This window comes from Rhinolophus sinicus, linkage group LG09 (assembly GCF_036562045.2).
Source record: "Rhinolophus sinicus isolate RSC01 linkage group LG09, ASM3656204v1, whole genome shotgun sequence".
NCBI classification, from domain to species: domain Eukaryota; kingdom Metazoa; phylum Chordata; class Mammalia; order Chiroptera; family Rhinolophidae; genus Rhinolophus; species Rhinolophus sinicus.
In genome coordinates this window covers 12,765,334-12,781,291 of record NC_133758.1, presented here as the reverse complement: position 1 = coordinate 12,781,291, position 15,958 = coordinate 12,765,334, and the positions used below count along the sequence as shown (strand labels likewise).

Below are 15,958 nucleotides of genomic sequence, written 5' to 3'. Positions count from 1 at the left end.
AATCGAGTACCCTGTGTCTCATGGGTGGGTGAGGTGGTCTGGTGGGAGAAGACGGAGATAAACCGGCTGGTTTGCTGCAGCAACGCGGGACCTGTCACCTTCCGCTGGGGCCTCAACCAAAAACCACAAAGCAAAGCAGAACCCCCAAGCTCGGGTACAGAAGTGTCTGTGTCCTGCGGGGCTAGTCTGCATTGTGAGCTGTGGTGAAAGTGTCCTGTTCCAAATCCAAGTCGCTCTGTGAATGCTGGGGTGAGCTGTGGTTAGTCCCACTTCCTGAGGAAGTGACTGAGGCGGCCAGCTTTGTGAAAGCTGCTTCACCCAGGGAGCCCCACTGGGCCAGAGGAGTCGAAATCGCATGCAAATTGATTTTCCTTTGAGCAGGGGCTTTGGAATTCAAGGAGCCCTCCACAAACGATCTTTTTGTTAGGTTAGTGTTTTGCTTTCAAAAATGATTTCTTACTGCTCTGCTATTCTCAGTGCCTTTTGTGGGTGTCCTGTACTCCCAGAAATCAGAACCTTGACAGAGAGAACTTTGTTATCTGGAATTACGCTCTGATCTAAGTTATGAAAGTCTAATGATTTTGAAAGGAATTTAGTCACTTGAATAATAAAACACAATCTTCATGGGATATTTAATATTGAACAAGCAGACTCAGGATACAACTACTAGCTCTAGTTCATTAATAGAGGAAAATGTGAAAATTGGGCATTTTGGAATTTGCATGTGATTTTAGCAGACTACAAATGAAAATCAAATATTAAATCGGTCAGCTCCATGTGAAAGTAAAGACCCACGTTGAATGTACCCTATCATGGCTCGACATCATGTATTTTCTAATTTAGTAAATATGTAATCAAGTATTTTCATTTTGAGTTTTTTCTTTTTGAAAATGAGAGTATATGATTAAAACTTTTCCTGCTCTTTCCCGTTTTCGGCATATTTTGGACCATATTTTCTCTTTCCTTCTTCCCAAGCATTTAGATAACACGTGGGCTCCCTGTTTCTGGCTAGCTGCCACCATAAAGAGGGGAGCTTTTTCAGGCGTATACCTTACTTAAATCCATCAGGTTGTCTTTCTTGAGCCATGTAACATATGTTCTTCATGTTACTTTTACTTGCCTCTTCATATATATCTTAATTTTTCTGTAAAATCCAGTTATGAGGGAAATAGCACTCGCATTAACTCGTGCATTCTACTTCAAAGGACATTGTTCCAGAAGTGGAGCAGGTGCGTAAGGAATCCTAAGTAAAATTAAGTAGCTATCCCTGTTAGTGCTTAACTGCCACAGCCTGGTCTTATCCAAGCCTGTGCTGTCCTTCCTTCCACCCAGAGGGCAGTCGCTGTACCTAGGGCTCCCGTTTCCTCCCTGTCCTCCTGAACTGGAAGGGTGGTTATCACCTCCTTCAGGACTTCTGGTTATTTTTTTGACCTTCATCTGTATGGAGTATCCGCTTGCTAAAATCCCCATGACTGAATTGCACTGTTAAAAGAATTTTTTTCTCTCCCCCTTCCTCTCTTTTTTGAAAAATTAAAAAATGTAATGAAAAGTATGATACGAATCATATATCAATCCTACCTATTTGCTCATCAGCCACTATTTTAAATGTGAATGTCTCATTGTACGCATGTTCTGTTCCCTCCCTCTCTCCGTTCCCTCCTCCTTCCCTCCTCCTCTTCCTTCCCTCAGACCTCTCCCTTCTAGTAAGTAAATGGCTCCTTCCTTCCTTTTTGGAGGAATCTGGGACCCTTATACTAGAAACATTAAAAAAAAATCACCAGATAAAACATACTATGCTTTATAAGTGGGGTTAAAAAGTTTCTTATACTCGGTTTTGGTCTGTGTTTTTGCATTTATTTTAAGACTTTTTTAAAAAATATACTTAAACTGAGTATTTATAACAAATTTGACTAACGGTACCTTAGAAAGTTGACTAGCTACTTTATTCTGTCTTTCTGACCAACCGTTTCTGTTTTGTTCACCATTTTCCTTTTCATCCGACCATATGATATTACGTGCCAGCCTAAAGCCGGGTGCCCTCCAGAAGCTTGATGAACTTTTGTGTTCACACTTACCTTGAATTGGGGGAAGTAGTTTATTGTTTAGATAAGATTTCCTTCAGGCTAAGATCCCATAGGAAAATGAAAGTATAAGAATACTGAAATATCAGGTATGTGGATAAATATAAACCACTTACCCATAGGCAAACCTAGTTTACTATGAAATCAAGAATATGTCGTCTCTTGAGGGGTGGAATGACAGAAGTTGTTCTTGGAGACATATTAAACTCAAGGGTCATAATTCAAGAGCATGCGTCAAGGATGTTAATGTGTGTTTCTCTCATCTTTCATTTTATCACGAGTTAAAAATATATCTTCAGAATTTTAAAGCAAATGGGTGAAACTCAACACTATGTCTTAAAGGTTATATTTTGAAGTGTTCTTATTTTTGCAAAAATTCTTGAAGAAAGGTCTCGTGGTTTCTTGCTTTGGCAAAATTTCTTTGGAAAATAAATCAAAATCTAAATTTAAAAGGGTACTCTTGAACAAATGTATGTGTTCAGTTAACATAGACAATTGACCTGCCTGACATGATGGAAGCATGCATAGACATAAAAAGGTGTCTGTGATATACTGTTGAATGTAAAAAAGTATTATGTTAAAACTATACATGTGTATATGTATTTATGCTTACAATTGCATTTAGAAGTCTATATCCCAAATGTTATCAGAACTTATCTCCGACAAGTGGACCTTCTGGAGACTGACTTTCTTTCTGTTGCTTATACTTCTAGGTTTTAGAGTATTGGCCAAGAGTATATACTACTCTTATAATGAAACTATTTTAAAAATCCAGGAATGAAAGAGGAGTGTTTTGAATTGATGGCAATCTGTTGAATAAATAAAGCTCTTTTCAAAGGTGCAACCTGGGCATTCAAGTTCAGAGTGATTCTAATAGAGTATGCAGTGTTCACACAGAGATTTTGGTTGTACTGGCTAGAAGGTCCCTGAATGGGGGTGTGAAATAGACAGAGAGGTGGGGTGCCATTACTGCAGCAGAAGTCATACAAAAGAATGCAAGATTCTGCGGCTGGTGGATAAAATGATGGGGTTCTTGACCTATAGTTCGTGTAGTGCTCAGTACACTGAAAGAGTCTTGAGTCATGCTTCCCAATAAACTGAGAGTAAGTTGGTTATTCCAGGTTATCAAATCAGCAATTCTTATTTGTACTTCAAGAAAAAAACAATTAGAAGTTTCTGTGAGTTACTGAATCTTCCTATTATCAAGTTAGTGGTTAACTTTCAGAATTCGGAAGCTGTATGCATTTTTATTTAATATATTAATATATTAGAACTGCTTGCAGACCTAGCTTACCTGTGAAATGGTTGGCTTTAATATTTTATTTATCTGCAATGGGTTTGGCTTATGCTTCTCATGTGTGTAAGCTAGAGAGAGCAGTGATTGTGTGGCGTAGAATGATGGCACATTTTTACTTAACTGTGGATCAGCTGAGTGGTTCCAGAATATTTGGATCCTTCTGGAAAGGCCCCCAAATGTCCACTGGGTTTATTGTGGCTTTTTCCTTGTCCTGTATTTACTGTCTTTGGCAGTGAGATAGAAGAACCATTTCCTCTGGTTTCAACTTAGAGAAGACATCCGTTATAGCCCCTCCACTTAGAGAAGAGATGCTCCGTAGCCCATCTCTGTCTTGCTTAGTACCTTTGAGTAGATTGCTGTCATTTTTCTTGTTCTCATAGCCCATCATTGTCTGATCATTCTCAGCACTTTTGTTAAAGAAGCATAAATATGTGGTTTTCATCACAGAAAGCCTTTCCTCTGTTTAGGAAGGGTTTAAACAAAATAAGTGAAGATAATATTCTTATTATCAAATCCAACAAACCATGGCTGGTTCTGGGTATTAATTTGCGAGGCTTTAAGATTATCGACCTCCTTATTCTTCCCTAAGGAATTAATTAATCATTTGCCTTTTTTGCAGTTTTGATCTTCGTCTTACCCACTTCATTTCCATTAGATTTGAAGTCTTCCTCAATTGTCAGGTACTCCTTGGTGTCTTATGAACAGAAGTAACCTATCAACTTTTTCTAGCTATTTTGGCGGTTTTATCTAGGTTAATTATGCCCTTCCTGGAATCTTCTATAAGTTGATGTTCATTAAGGTTTTGGGGGCTATCGGAATCATAAGAGAGATGCATTGTGGGACTTGGAGAAACATTAACATCTCACAGGAAAAGCCCAAAGAAATGGTGCCCAAACGTTCCCCACATCCCCGTGGCACGGGGCCAGCAGACAGAGGCTCCAATTGGGTTTTCTGTGTAAATTGTCACTAAAGATAGACCCAAATTAGACTGCCCCAGTTTGATTAGCTAACAGCACCCCAATCCTAGCCTGTATTGGTGGCCCTCTACAGAGGAGTAAGAATCTTCTGGATGCCCAGCCATCTCTGCTCTGTGTGGTGGTTGGTGTCTCCTTGTCGGCTGCAAAGGAGTAGAATCATTTTTTGAACATGGTATTTCCCAAAAGGCACACAGCGCCTCTGAGAATGCTTAGGAGGAAAAAAAGGGTCTGGAGATCAGGTAGATTTGGTAAACATTAGATACTCCAACCCTTTTTTGTGATTCAAAATGCGCATAACCATAGTAAAGATCTCAGAATGGGATGGGGAGAAAGATTTGGGGAACCAGTTAAAACGTTAACCATTTGACCCTAGAATCTTCCTTCCTTCCTAATATCTATAAACAGGGACATATTTGGGGACACAGTGATGTAGGGATGACTTGGCATGTTGGCGCTGCCTTACTGGCATGTCCCTCTTCTTAACCCCACCAGTGACATCATGGTAGTCACTTAAAAGTGATGTAAATGGTGTGGGTGGGATTGTGTCTCTTGAAGCCCAAGAATGGACACAGGGACCAGAAGAGGCAAAAAGTTGGAAAGGAAATCGTTTATTAGAGGCAGGAGAAGAGGTTGCAGCTCCCCAGCGGGAGGGGGTGCCCGAAACTGGGAAGCTCAGTGTCTAAGGCAAAAGCTCTTACTTTTATACCTTCCCTTGCCTGCTTGGGTAAGGAGCTGGAACCTTCTAATTGAATTCATCTATCAGGTTTGTCCTGTTTGCCCATCCTGAAGGGATTAACGAAATAACCCATTCCTATCTGTCAGATCTGTTCCTTTGTCCAGACAAAAGGGATTTGAGATAATTTATTAGGATTTGAGATAATTTATTAACCTCAAGGCGTGTTCTCATATCTTTGTCTTGGAGTGAAGGAGACGTTCCAGAACCTGGAGTTTCAGGATATGGCTGCTTTTTTGTTTATTCCACCAGGTACCTTCCTGTCTACCTAACGACATGCTGACTAACCTGTCTCAAAAGGCATCGTGGTGGGTGTATTTGAATCATAGCAATGAATAAACAATCAGGGTTCCCACCCCTCAGACTGCTGGTTCTTAAAGATTACTAACACTGCTGATATTTACCAGCCATTTCCCTCAAGATGTTGCGAAAGGGTACCGGACATTAGAATACATAAATGTTGAAAAGACCGAGATAAATTGGACAGATTGAAGCCAGTGGAGATTAAGCAGAGAGGTGTTTTCAGGAGGCTTTGAATGGGAAGAAGATAGACTAGGCTGAGGAGTAGAGCATATGGAGATAAACCAGCAAAAGAACAAGTTGGGAGACAAGGTCCCAGCCCTGTGTGACCTTACATTTGACAATGGGCAGCCTCGTTAGCTAGAGACATAAAAGGCTGTATGGACTACATTCTTCAGAGGCCGTGGTTTTGTTCTGGGGTCAAGTCTTAGGTTGTAAGCCTTTTCTTTCTGCACCCCCTTCCCCCCACCTTTGAACAAAAACACAAAAAATTCTCTCTGGGTTGGAATTTCTCATTGATATTGGTCCTGGTCTAAGGGGGACTTGTTAATTAACATTTCATTATGTGTGCTATTAGATTTGGTAAGTTTAATGGAACAGTTCAACTGTTTCTAAATTAAATAATTTTATTTAAAAGCTGTGTACTTTTCTGGAATAGAGGTAATTGAAAAGTAGTTTGATCCTGAAAGTTTTTCTTCTCCCTCCTGTTTTTTTCTTCCTTTTATTTTTAACTCTCACTGAGTAAGGGTCTTCGAAATGCATTGAGGTTGGGGAAAAGAGACCTGAAAAAGAAAAATACATTTAAAAGTTCTTCTGAATATTCATGAAACCTAATTTTGCAATAAAGAAATGACTGTGTCTGGGTTTTCAGTTATGTAACATTTTTTGACAAATAATGGGATTTGCTGTATTTCACTGTAAACAATTTTGGACCACAGTAAATGCAGTAACGCCCTAAGGGTTACAATTAGTGAACTCTTTTCTTACTGTGACAGATTTGCATTTGCATTAGGAAAAGCCATGAGTGTGTTTTACGAGTTTTTGAAGAAATGAGGCTTGAGGAGCTGAGTGATTTTTAAGTTGTTTACATTGAGGAAATAGATGTGTAGTTAAGATTGTTACTTATCTATTTTTAACAATTTTAATTTTTTGTTCAAGTAATACATGTACATAGGTTAAAAAACACACACAGTATTTTCCAGTCCTCATTCCCGTAGGCAGTTAATTACAACTCTTTGATCTGTTCTTGTGTGATTGACTTTCATATTTCTAAGAAATATATTTACTCTGCTAAATTTGGACTCTTCATCTGAGCTATTTCCTCCCCACTGTCTGTTCTGATAGAGGCTATGAGCCTGGGGTGTGGAGGCAGAAGGTCAGTTCTGTTCCATCTTCCACCATTTACTTGCCATATGTCCTTGAGCAAGATACTTAAACTTTCTCTCCCTAACATGTAAAATAATGACGCTGACGGTGGTGATGACGGTGGTGGCGATGACGGTGATGGCGGCGATGGCTGTGGCTCCCAGGCCTGCTCTTTATGTTGCAGGGCTTGGGGGCAAGAGTACAAATGGAGACCAGATGGCTAAATATTTAAAAGGTATAATGAAATATTTAAACGATACATTTAAATATTTAAAAGGTATATACCATATGGCTAAATATTTAAAAGGTTTAAATCAAGCTGTATCTCTGGCCAGGACCTTGTTCCCACCCAGGGCCTTGCCTACTCCTCACACGCCTCTCTTTTTTATTTTTATTGGGGAATATTGGGGAACAGTGTGTTTTTCCAGGATGTCAAGTCGTTGTTTTTTCAATCTAGTTGTGGGGGTCCCAGCTCAGCTCCAAGGCAAGTTGTTGTTTGCTATCTAGTGGTGGAAGGTGCAGCTCACTGGCCCATGTGGGACTTCAGCCAGCGACCTTGGTGTTATGAGCACCGCGCTCTAACCACGGAGCCAACCGGTCACCCACCGGCGGCCCAGCTCCAAGCTCAAGCGGTTGTGGAGGGCGCCATTCACTGGCCCATGTGGAAATCGAACTGGCAACCTTGTTAAGAGCTTGCGCTCTAAGCACTGACCCGTCTGGCCACCCCCTCAGGTGTCTCTCTTAAAACCCAAAGTCTGAAGACTCTCTCACCCTTGGACCAACCCTGTGAGTTGAGTGACAGCAGGAACCCAGTCCAGATGGAAGCTGGGCCTGGACACACCGAACCCAGCTGCAGGCTGAGCAGCTCAGGGTTCCCATGGAGTCTAGATGGGTGGAGTCTCCATCACGGAAAATTTTCTTGAACGTCGTCCACACCTAACTTTTCTGAAGATTTCCAGGCACTTGTGAGCACCTCCCCAAACCTGTACCATCTGTGCAGCGGGAATCGGGAAGCTCTGGCACCCCGGGGTAGAGGCTGTGATCCGCACACACACACCACCTTCCCTCTTCCTGTCTCTTTCCCGTAATTCCCATTCACTCAGCCAGTTTCCAAAATTAAACAAAACTTTCCTGTGAGATCGAAAAGAGAAAAACAACAACTGCGCGTTAGTCCTCTAGACAAATGGGTTGTCTAAATCCCAGGCTCAGGGTGAGGCTCCTTCTGTCTGGAAGCAGAAGCACCGAGTGTCCCTTTGGCTGTTGTGTAATTTAACGACTTAACACATGCAAAGCTCTTCAGACAGTGCCTGGGCACAGTAAGCCTGCACCCTGGTTGGTTGCTGCACTCCTTACATTTTTGGTGGTCTATAGTTCTGCTGTGGTGTGGACTTTTTTCATTTGATGTGCTGGGCCGTCAGAGGTAGAAGGTGGCCAGATTTAACAAACAAAAACTTCAAGATACCCGGATACACAATGGCACAGACTTACACTAAAAGATTAATCATTGTTTACCTGAAATTCAAATTTAACTGGCATCCTGTGTTTTATCTGGCAGCCCTGTGAGGGCCCTTTCAATCCAAGATTTGACTCCTTTAGTCTTGCGAGATAGTCCTGTATTTTTTCTTTGATGATATCCTCTCTGCATTTTCTCTTTCTGAAACATTCTAATTAGTCAGATGTTGGACCAACTGGATTGCGCGTTTAATTTTCATACCTTTTCTCTCCTATTGTGTGGATCTCTTTTCTAGTGCTACTTTATGGGCGATATCCTTGACTTTATTATTATTTTTAGCCTGTTTTATCTTTCATTTGAATTATTAATATTTATTTGTAAAAGTTCCTTCTTGTCCTTTGGATGCTTCTTCATAACTTCCTGTTCTTTTTTCTCTGAGGACACTAATTATATGTATATATATTCTTCTACTCTTTGCGGCAGCCCTGTCCTCTGTTGTTTTATTTTCTGGTTTATTTTGGTCTCTTTGTTGGAGGCTTTCCCACAGGTCTGGCGATCTTATTTAAGGACGACGCTGTGAAAAGCTGGTTGGAAGCTCTGCCTGCACAGGTGAGATCTATCTGTTGAGGGGGCTTTTCTGGGATTATTCATGGAGCTGGGTGCTTCATTGAAGGACCCCACAAGTCAGCATCTGGAGCTTTCTTTTCCTAGGAGACCTATCCCTTTTCCTGCCTGGGGAATAATCTTGGCTTGTGGCCTTCGGGGTGGAGCAAACGGAAGGGCAGGCTTTCTGTCTCATACCTCCCTGCTGGGCTCTGAACCCCAAGCCTCAGGGCTTGGGTAATCCAGAGAATTGACCTCTTGCTCTTCTCTAGCTGTCCCAGGCTGCAGAGGGTCAGGGGATCACACAAGGGCTTTGTGTACTGACTTCCATTCCTCCTTGTTTTCAGCCCCACCTCACTTCCTTTTAACAGGCCTGAGCTTCTTTGAAGTTTGCTAGGACTAACTGTCCTGCATCTCTGCGGCTGCCTCCTGCAAGACCTTGGGACGTAGCGAACTTCTCGACTCTGCTGAGCTAGCTGCCACTCTTCCTTTTCCCGAAGCTTTATTGGTGACTTACATGGCATTGAATCCATTCTCACTGTCTTGTCCTTTGGGCATATAGCACTTTTTTCGTAACAACCTTATTGAGATAAAAGTCACATACTAAGCAGTTCACCCCATTCGTAGCGTGCAGTTCCAGAGTTGCATAACCATCTCCACTGCCAATTTAGGACCTTTCATGACCTTAGAAAGGAGCCCTATAACTTTCAGTCATCAATCTCAGTTCTCCCAACCCCTCAGCCCTAAGCAACCACAAATCTTTCTGTCTCTACATATTTGCCTATTTTTATCTTTTTACAAGTACTTTTAATGTCGTCTTTGTGGAATTTCAGGAGGGAAGGGGTAAAGAAGCTCATGAAGTCAGTCAGCGTCCTTTCATGGAAGTTTTTGCCATAAAATAGTAAAACACTAAAAACGTTCTGCTTGTGTCTCTACTTCTGTATTCTCCGGATTGACTAAAGTTAAAGTACCCTCTGGCAGACATGGGAATTTTCCTCCAAGCCTCTCCCACCATGTCCCTGCTTAATGCCTCGGGTTGACCTGAACTGATCATTGCCAAGCCAAAAATCAGTGGTCCTCATGACCTCTTGGCTTCTAGCAATTTCCAGGTGTCTGAAGAGAGGTTGTACAGGGGAGTTGGCTTCAGGCCTGCAAGTATCTTGGGAGCTGAGGAAGTGGAGGCTGTGTGCTGTGTGAAAGTAGACGTAATTTTCAGTCATAGTTCTAACTCTTCGGCATTTACTATTTAGTCAATACCTGCTCTTTGGAGAGCATTTTTAAAATGGACTTTGGGGCTCTGACTGATGCAGTTAGGGAAAGAAGCAAACAAACAACAGCACCTGTTATAAAGCATGACAAGTACACCTGCAGGAGTGGAGTCACAGTTCGCATGGCCTTAGGGATAGTTCTGAATGGACGTTAACCACTTGTGGCTGTTGCCGGGGAGCCCTGTCCCCCGTCTCTTCTGGACCTTTAGGATGCCTGTATTGGCTCCACACCCCTGCCTCGCAGCCAGCCAGCCTATGGCCTCTCCTTTCCCACCTCCAGGGCTGCCTCCCATCCTCTTCCCTGAAGAAAGGGCAGCTGCTCAACTTTCTAGAGAAATAGATGGCTATGGGTAAACGACGACAACATGGTAAGGACTTAGCCCACTTTTGCTTTGACTTTTCTCCAAGTTGTCTCTCCATTCCTGTTTTTCTTTAGTTCCCTTTGGTTTAGGAATTGGGGCTGCTTACGCTGGTGCTCAGCCGCCTGTGGGGTCCAGCCTGTGAGCCTGGGCCATGTGTAGCTGTCAGTCAGCGGGAGACCATGGTGTGGAGGTGGGGAGGCCGGGGTTAGGCAGGGAGCGCTTGAGATTACAGCCAGTCCTTGGTTAGGCTTGACTGGGAAGACAGAGTCTTTGAAATTAAGAGAAAGGCTCATAGAATAGTCAGAGAGACATTGAGGTATTTTGTTTCGTGAGTTGAAATTTTGCTGCCTTTTAAGAGGAAACTGCATTCCTTCCTTGTGTGAACTCCAGGCGACCCTACCCATGCCTGGTGCCTAGAGGAGCTCTGGAGCCTCAGCCACGTTAGGGAAAAGGCCGTACATTTTGAAATGAGGTGTAATAAGGAACCAGTACCATCACCCTGGAAATAACCCAAGAATGTCTTTTCCTTCAATCAGACCATTGTTACCTCAAAACTACTTCACTGTTTTTTTGTTGTTAATTCACTTTGTTTTTTACATTGATTTTCCAATATAGTTGACATACAGTGTTGTACTACAGGTGTACAACATAGTGATTAGACATTTATATAATTTACGAAATGACCACCCAGCTAAGTCTAGTGTCCCCATCTGACACCACACATCGTTATCACAATATGATTGACTGTTTTCCCTGGGCTGTACTTTACATCTCCATGACTTGATGTAACTGGCAATTTGTACTTCTTAGTCCCTGTCCCCTTTTCACCCGACTTCCTTCAGAGAAACCTGAGGGAATGGGTTCTTCATACTTGGCTGATAGAGGGGGCAGTGGAGGTGGTGTGGTGTGTGTGTGTGTGTGTGTGTGTGTGATTCAAGGTCAGGAAATGGGATGGCCCAAGAAGAAAACGTGCATCTGCGAACAGTACTTGTGGGGCTGCAGAAACACAGTGGCTGCATTCCAGTTGGGGTCAGGCCAAAGAACTTGGACTTAATTTGAAAGGTGATTCGAGGATTTTTAATGGAGAGAGTGATAGATACGATTAAAATGGAGTTTTGGAAAGGTTAATGTGGGAATTCTGAATGAGAGGATGGAGGAGCGGAGAACAGGGTATAATATCTGTGTAGGTGTAAGATGACATGGTCCAAAACTAAAGGCCTGACAGGAGTTAAAAGAGGATAGACATAAAATACATTGCCAAGGAAAACGGACAGGACTTAGTAAAAGAAGAGCTGCAGGTGGAAGTTACTTTGAGGGATGAGAGAATCACAGGATAGAAAGAGGGGAGTCCATTCTTATAGGAATAGATGGCGGCTTCAGCTGAAGGTGTTTGAAATGATTGTGGGATATCTGGTTGTAAATATTCTCCAGGCACCTTAGTTAGATATTTTAGGAAAAAACAAAATTTGATTTGAACCTCTCTGAAGCAAGTCACTGTTGTTATGACGTGTGGGTGTATATATATTCATTCAGAAGTCTGAAGTCTACATCTTGCATAATATGTGTATTTACAAATTGCCCGTTAGAGATTTTAAATAAATTTTCAGCCTACGTTTGGGAACAGCTCAACTAATTGTTTTTTATTCCTTAGCATGTCTTCACTTAGTAATACTAGGTAGCATTATTGCTTTTGTTATTTTGTATACTCTTCATATAAAAATTAAATGTGTATAGTTAACATGGTAAGTTTTATATGTGTATTTTACCACACTTTAAAAAAGTTAAATGTATATCTTGCTCTGTTTTCCTCTGTGTGGGCCATTGATTACATTGGCTTTGTGATGTTATGTGGATTTTAGAATACTCGTATGATTGGGAAATTATACAGGGAAACAATAGTTTCCAGTATGGCTGCTAATTTTTGGAATGGCAAAACCCAGGTACACTGCTATCGTGGAAGGAAGGACTGGCCTTGTTAGAAGGTGCCTGAAGGATGGTGAGAGGGATCAGCGATTCATTTTCTTCCATGTGACCCATACAACCAAATCTTTAGGATGGACCTATTTTTTAGGGGCTGTTGTTTTACATACTAAACAATCAGCAATGCAGTTGTCCTGTTGCTTACTGTTGGGCAGAAAGAGAAACCACATAATCTTGTATCATCTCTGGCCACAGGCTGGGGCTGGCTGTGGTTGCTGAAGACGTTGGCAGTCATGTTGGGACTCCAGAAGGCATGGAGAACGCAAACTTTTGGAAATTCTGTTTCTAGGAAACTTTGGTTTAAAAGTTGCTAAGTCGTTTGCTTTAGTCAGTGGCTGACCTTAAGGCAGCTTAATGAGAAGAGGATAAAATGGAGAATGAATCTCCACATATACAGCGTTGTTATTTAAACATTTTAGGAATTATTTCCTGTTTATAGTGCCATTTGCCAACATTCTTTGGAAGTAAAGAGATTGTAGTACCCATCTGCTCATGGCAACTCCCCTCTTTGCATTTTAATACTCTTCCACTCTCTTAGCTATTCATTACCTGTCTTACTTTTTAAAAAACTTAAGTCCATGGTTTTACTTAGATGTCCTCAGTTTTCACCTAATGGCCTTTTTCTGTCCCAGGATGCCACCCAGGGTATCGTCATGTTTAGTCCATGTTTCCCGAGGCTTCTCTTGGCTGGGACAGTTTCTTAGACGTCCTTTTGTTTTTTACGACCTTGTCAGTTTTGAGGAATACTGGTCAGGTATTTTGTCCCTGAATGTCCCTCAGTTGTGATTTGTCGGATGTTTTTCTCCTGGTTAGGCTGGGGTAAGCTGTTTCTGGGATCACCTGCTGTTCTAACGTCGCATCAAGGGAACATACCATCCACAGGACTTACCTCGGGTGATGTTGGCCTTGGTCACCTGGTTGCTGTCGTGTTTGTCAGGCTTCTCTCCTGTAGTCACTCTTCTCTCTCCCTTTCCGTACTGTCCTCTTTGGGAGGAAGTCGCCAAGGAGTGGGAGTTACTGGTCGCTTCCATAAGGGCGGGGCTCTTACATAAGCTGCTTGGAATCCTGTGCAGACAGGCCTGCTCTTCCCCACGTAGTCAATCATTTCAGTCGTTGATATCAATATGCACGTGTGGATACATATTCTGTACTTTGGATTATAATCCAGTGCTGCTGCTTTATTTGCTGCTCTGTTGCACCAGCTGTGGCTGTTGAGAGCTCTTTCACTTGACCCTTCCGTCCCTTTGACTTAACCCCGTCAGTGTTTTGCGTTTTGCAGCACTTTCTTCTTTTCTGGCATCGCACGGTGCTCCAGGCTCATTTTGGGCTTTTCCTGCCCAATCCCAGAACCAGCCATTTCTCCAGGAGCCCTGGTGCCTTTTAGTGGACAGCTGTGCTCGAAATGAAAACCTTAGCTCGGGTCTCCACACCCGTCCTGCGTTCACCTTCTCACATCACATGCCTCAGCTTCTCCTTGTTCCTGTCTGCTCTTTCTACAAGACTGCCCAGATTTGGTTTTTAGAGCTGTCAGGTTTTTAGAGACTAGATGAATACAGAATTGTTCTGCCTCGGATGGGGAATTAAGCTGCTGCTTTATGTGGTTTGACTTCCGAGTATGGGCGCTACATAGGAATCCCGCTAGAAAGTTAGATTGAATTTGGGTCTATGACACCTTTGGTCTGTGATTTGTATCTTTTATTACAGTTTCCAAGAAGTTTACAGATTTTTTGAACCTTAGGGAGATAGTTAAAAACTTACTAAATTTTGAGCATTTGGATTCATCAAGGCAAAAGAAGCAGATGAACTGAAATCAGGGAACTAGAGATTTGCATTTATTATTCCCAGTTTAAGGTGTAGCTTAGATTGGACAGAGTGCCAAGGGCAGTGAGATGGTTAAGTGAAGGAGATTAATTGAAGTGTAAGCAACTAGAACAATATACAATAGACACCTTCAGGATGTACTGTCACCCCTGTATTTGTCTTTTGTGGGAAACCCTATATCTGAGGACCACTTTCTTGCTGTTAACGTGAGTCAACCATAAGCTGAACTGAGCACTCCTCTACGCTGTCTCAAAACAGGTAGAGGCATATGTTGTTATATATGTATTGCTTCCCATATCACGTTAATTACTGATTGATTTTTTAATTAACGCTAGGACTCAAAACTTAGAGTTTGATACCATTCTCGGAGCTCCCTTGGGGAAAACTGACTTGCAAGGGTTCTGAGGATTTGGGAGGCACGGCTTTGCGGTCTCCCCTTCTCTGACCGTCCCCCCAACTAGGAGAGAGCTTTGTCTCCGGCAGGGCACGGGGACGCTGGAGTCCTCTCAGATCTGACTTTCAGCCAAGGCGGCTGCTGCCGCTTGTGGAAAGTGCTACACGCTGTGAATGCTGTGTCTGTGCAAACGCGTCATTCCGTTGTCGTTGGGGGGCTGCAGAGGTCAGGCGAGCTCAGGTGAGGATGGTGCCATGATGCCTCTGGTCTGAGCAGCTCTTCCGCCCGCCTCTCTGGTTCTAACCTGGGGGGTCATCTGTGCCTCTGACTGATGGCGACCAAGGCTCACTCCTCAGCCCACGGGTTCTGTGATGGACAAGGTAAGACCAGCTCCCCCACCCTCCCCCCACACACACACCTGAGAGTGCTATTCAGCTTCTTTCCTTCCCTTGCTCAAATGCAGATACTCGGTGACAAGGAAGTTTATGATCACAAACTATTCTTCCGAGCATGGTCCCCACCGCGTGGCTGGGTAGGTCTCCTGGCTGGAGTGGTAGGTCTTCGGTCTGGTTGTGGGATGAAAACAATTGGAACCTTCCTTGAGATGATCTGACCACTGGCTGCTCCTTGTTTGCATTTTAAGCTGCCTGTGCTTTTTGTGTGGTGAGTCTGATTATGACATGTCTCCCTTTAACTAAGTGTCAGTCCTCTTTCCCTGTATCTGGGTTGGGTATATGCTGTGATCCTCATCTTCTAGGTGGAAAATTTTCCAACACAAGGAAGCCCGGGAGCAAAGGCAGTGTTGACACTGAAACTGCAGGAAGGGGTGCTGTGCCCGCCACCTATTGTCTGTGTTTGCGTAGCTGGGACATTAAAAGCTCTCTCTCTTCACCCGGATCTGTCCATTTATTTTGGGGAACTGGATGGATGGGTTTTGTGTGCTCTTGCTTATTAGTTAAGTGACAAGAGTGTAGGTCAGTAAGTTATTTCATAGATCTGCAGAAATAGGAGATTCGTCATCTCCCTCTGCATTCATTCATTCATCATTCACTGGGTAAATGTTTCTTTTACAACTAGCAAGCAAGCTCTATGGGAAACAGTGTAAACTTCCTAATAATCAATGACACAGAAATTTGTATGTAAGAAGTCATCCTCTTGCCACCTTAGATGTTAGCTAATAAATATTTATAAAGGCAGGAGACAGGATGCAGTTAAAGTAACTAATTTAGAATGGCGACAACAAAAATTGGTATAGCCTTTGGGGAAATCATTTTGGTGTTTGTATTCGTGGCTCAGGAAAAAATGACCTGTGGTTAGATCAAAA

At 42.7% G+C, this 15,958-nt stretch overlaps 1 protein-coding gene across 15 annotated transcripts in view; it reads left to right on the top strand.

Annotated features, from left to right (window-relative positions):
• The window catches only part of ZNF532 (zinc finger protein 532), a 96,450-nt gene that overhangs the window by 17,411 nt on the left and 63,081 nt on the right, over positions 1-15,958 (top strand). Inside the window, exon 1 of one of the 15 annotated variants that reach the window (XM_019729282.2) lies at positions 14,812-15,014. The exons of the other annotated variants lie outside the window; for them this stretch is intronic. Within the exon in view, the coding sequence (XP_019584841.2) occupies positions 14,966-15,014 (49 nt within the window). The 5' untranslated portion in view covers positions 14,812-14,965. Of the gene's footprint in view, positions 1-14,811; positions 15,015-15,958 lie in introns of those variants that run through there. 15 annotated transcript variants of the gene reach the window in all.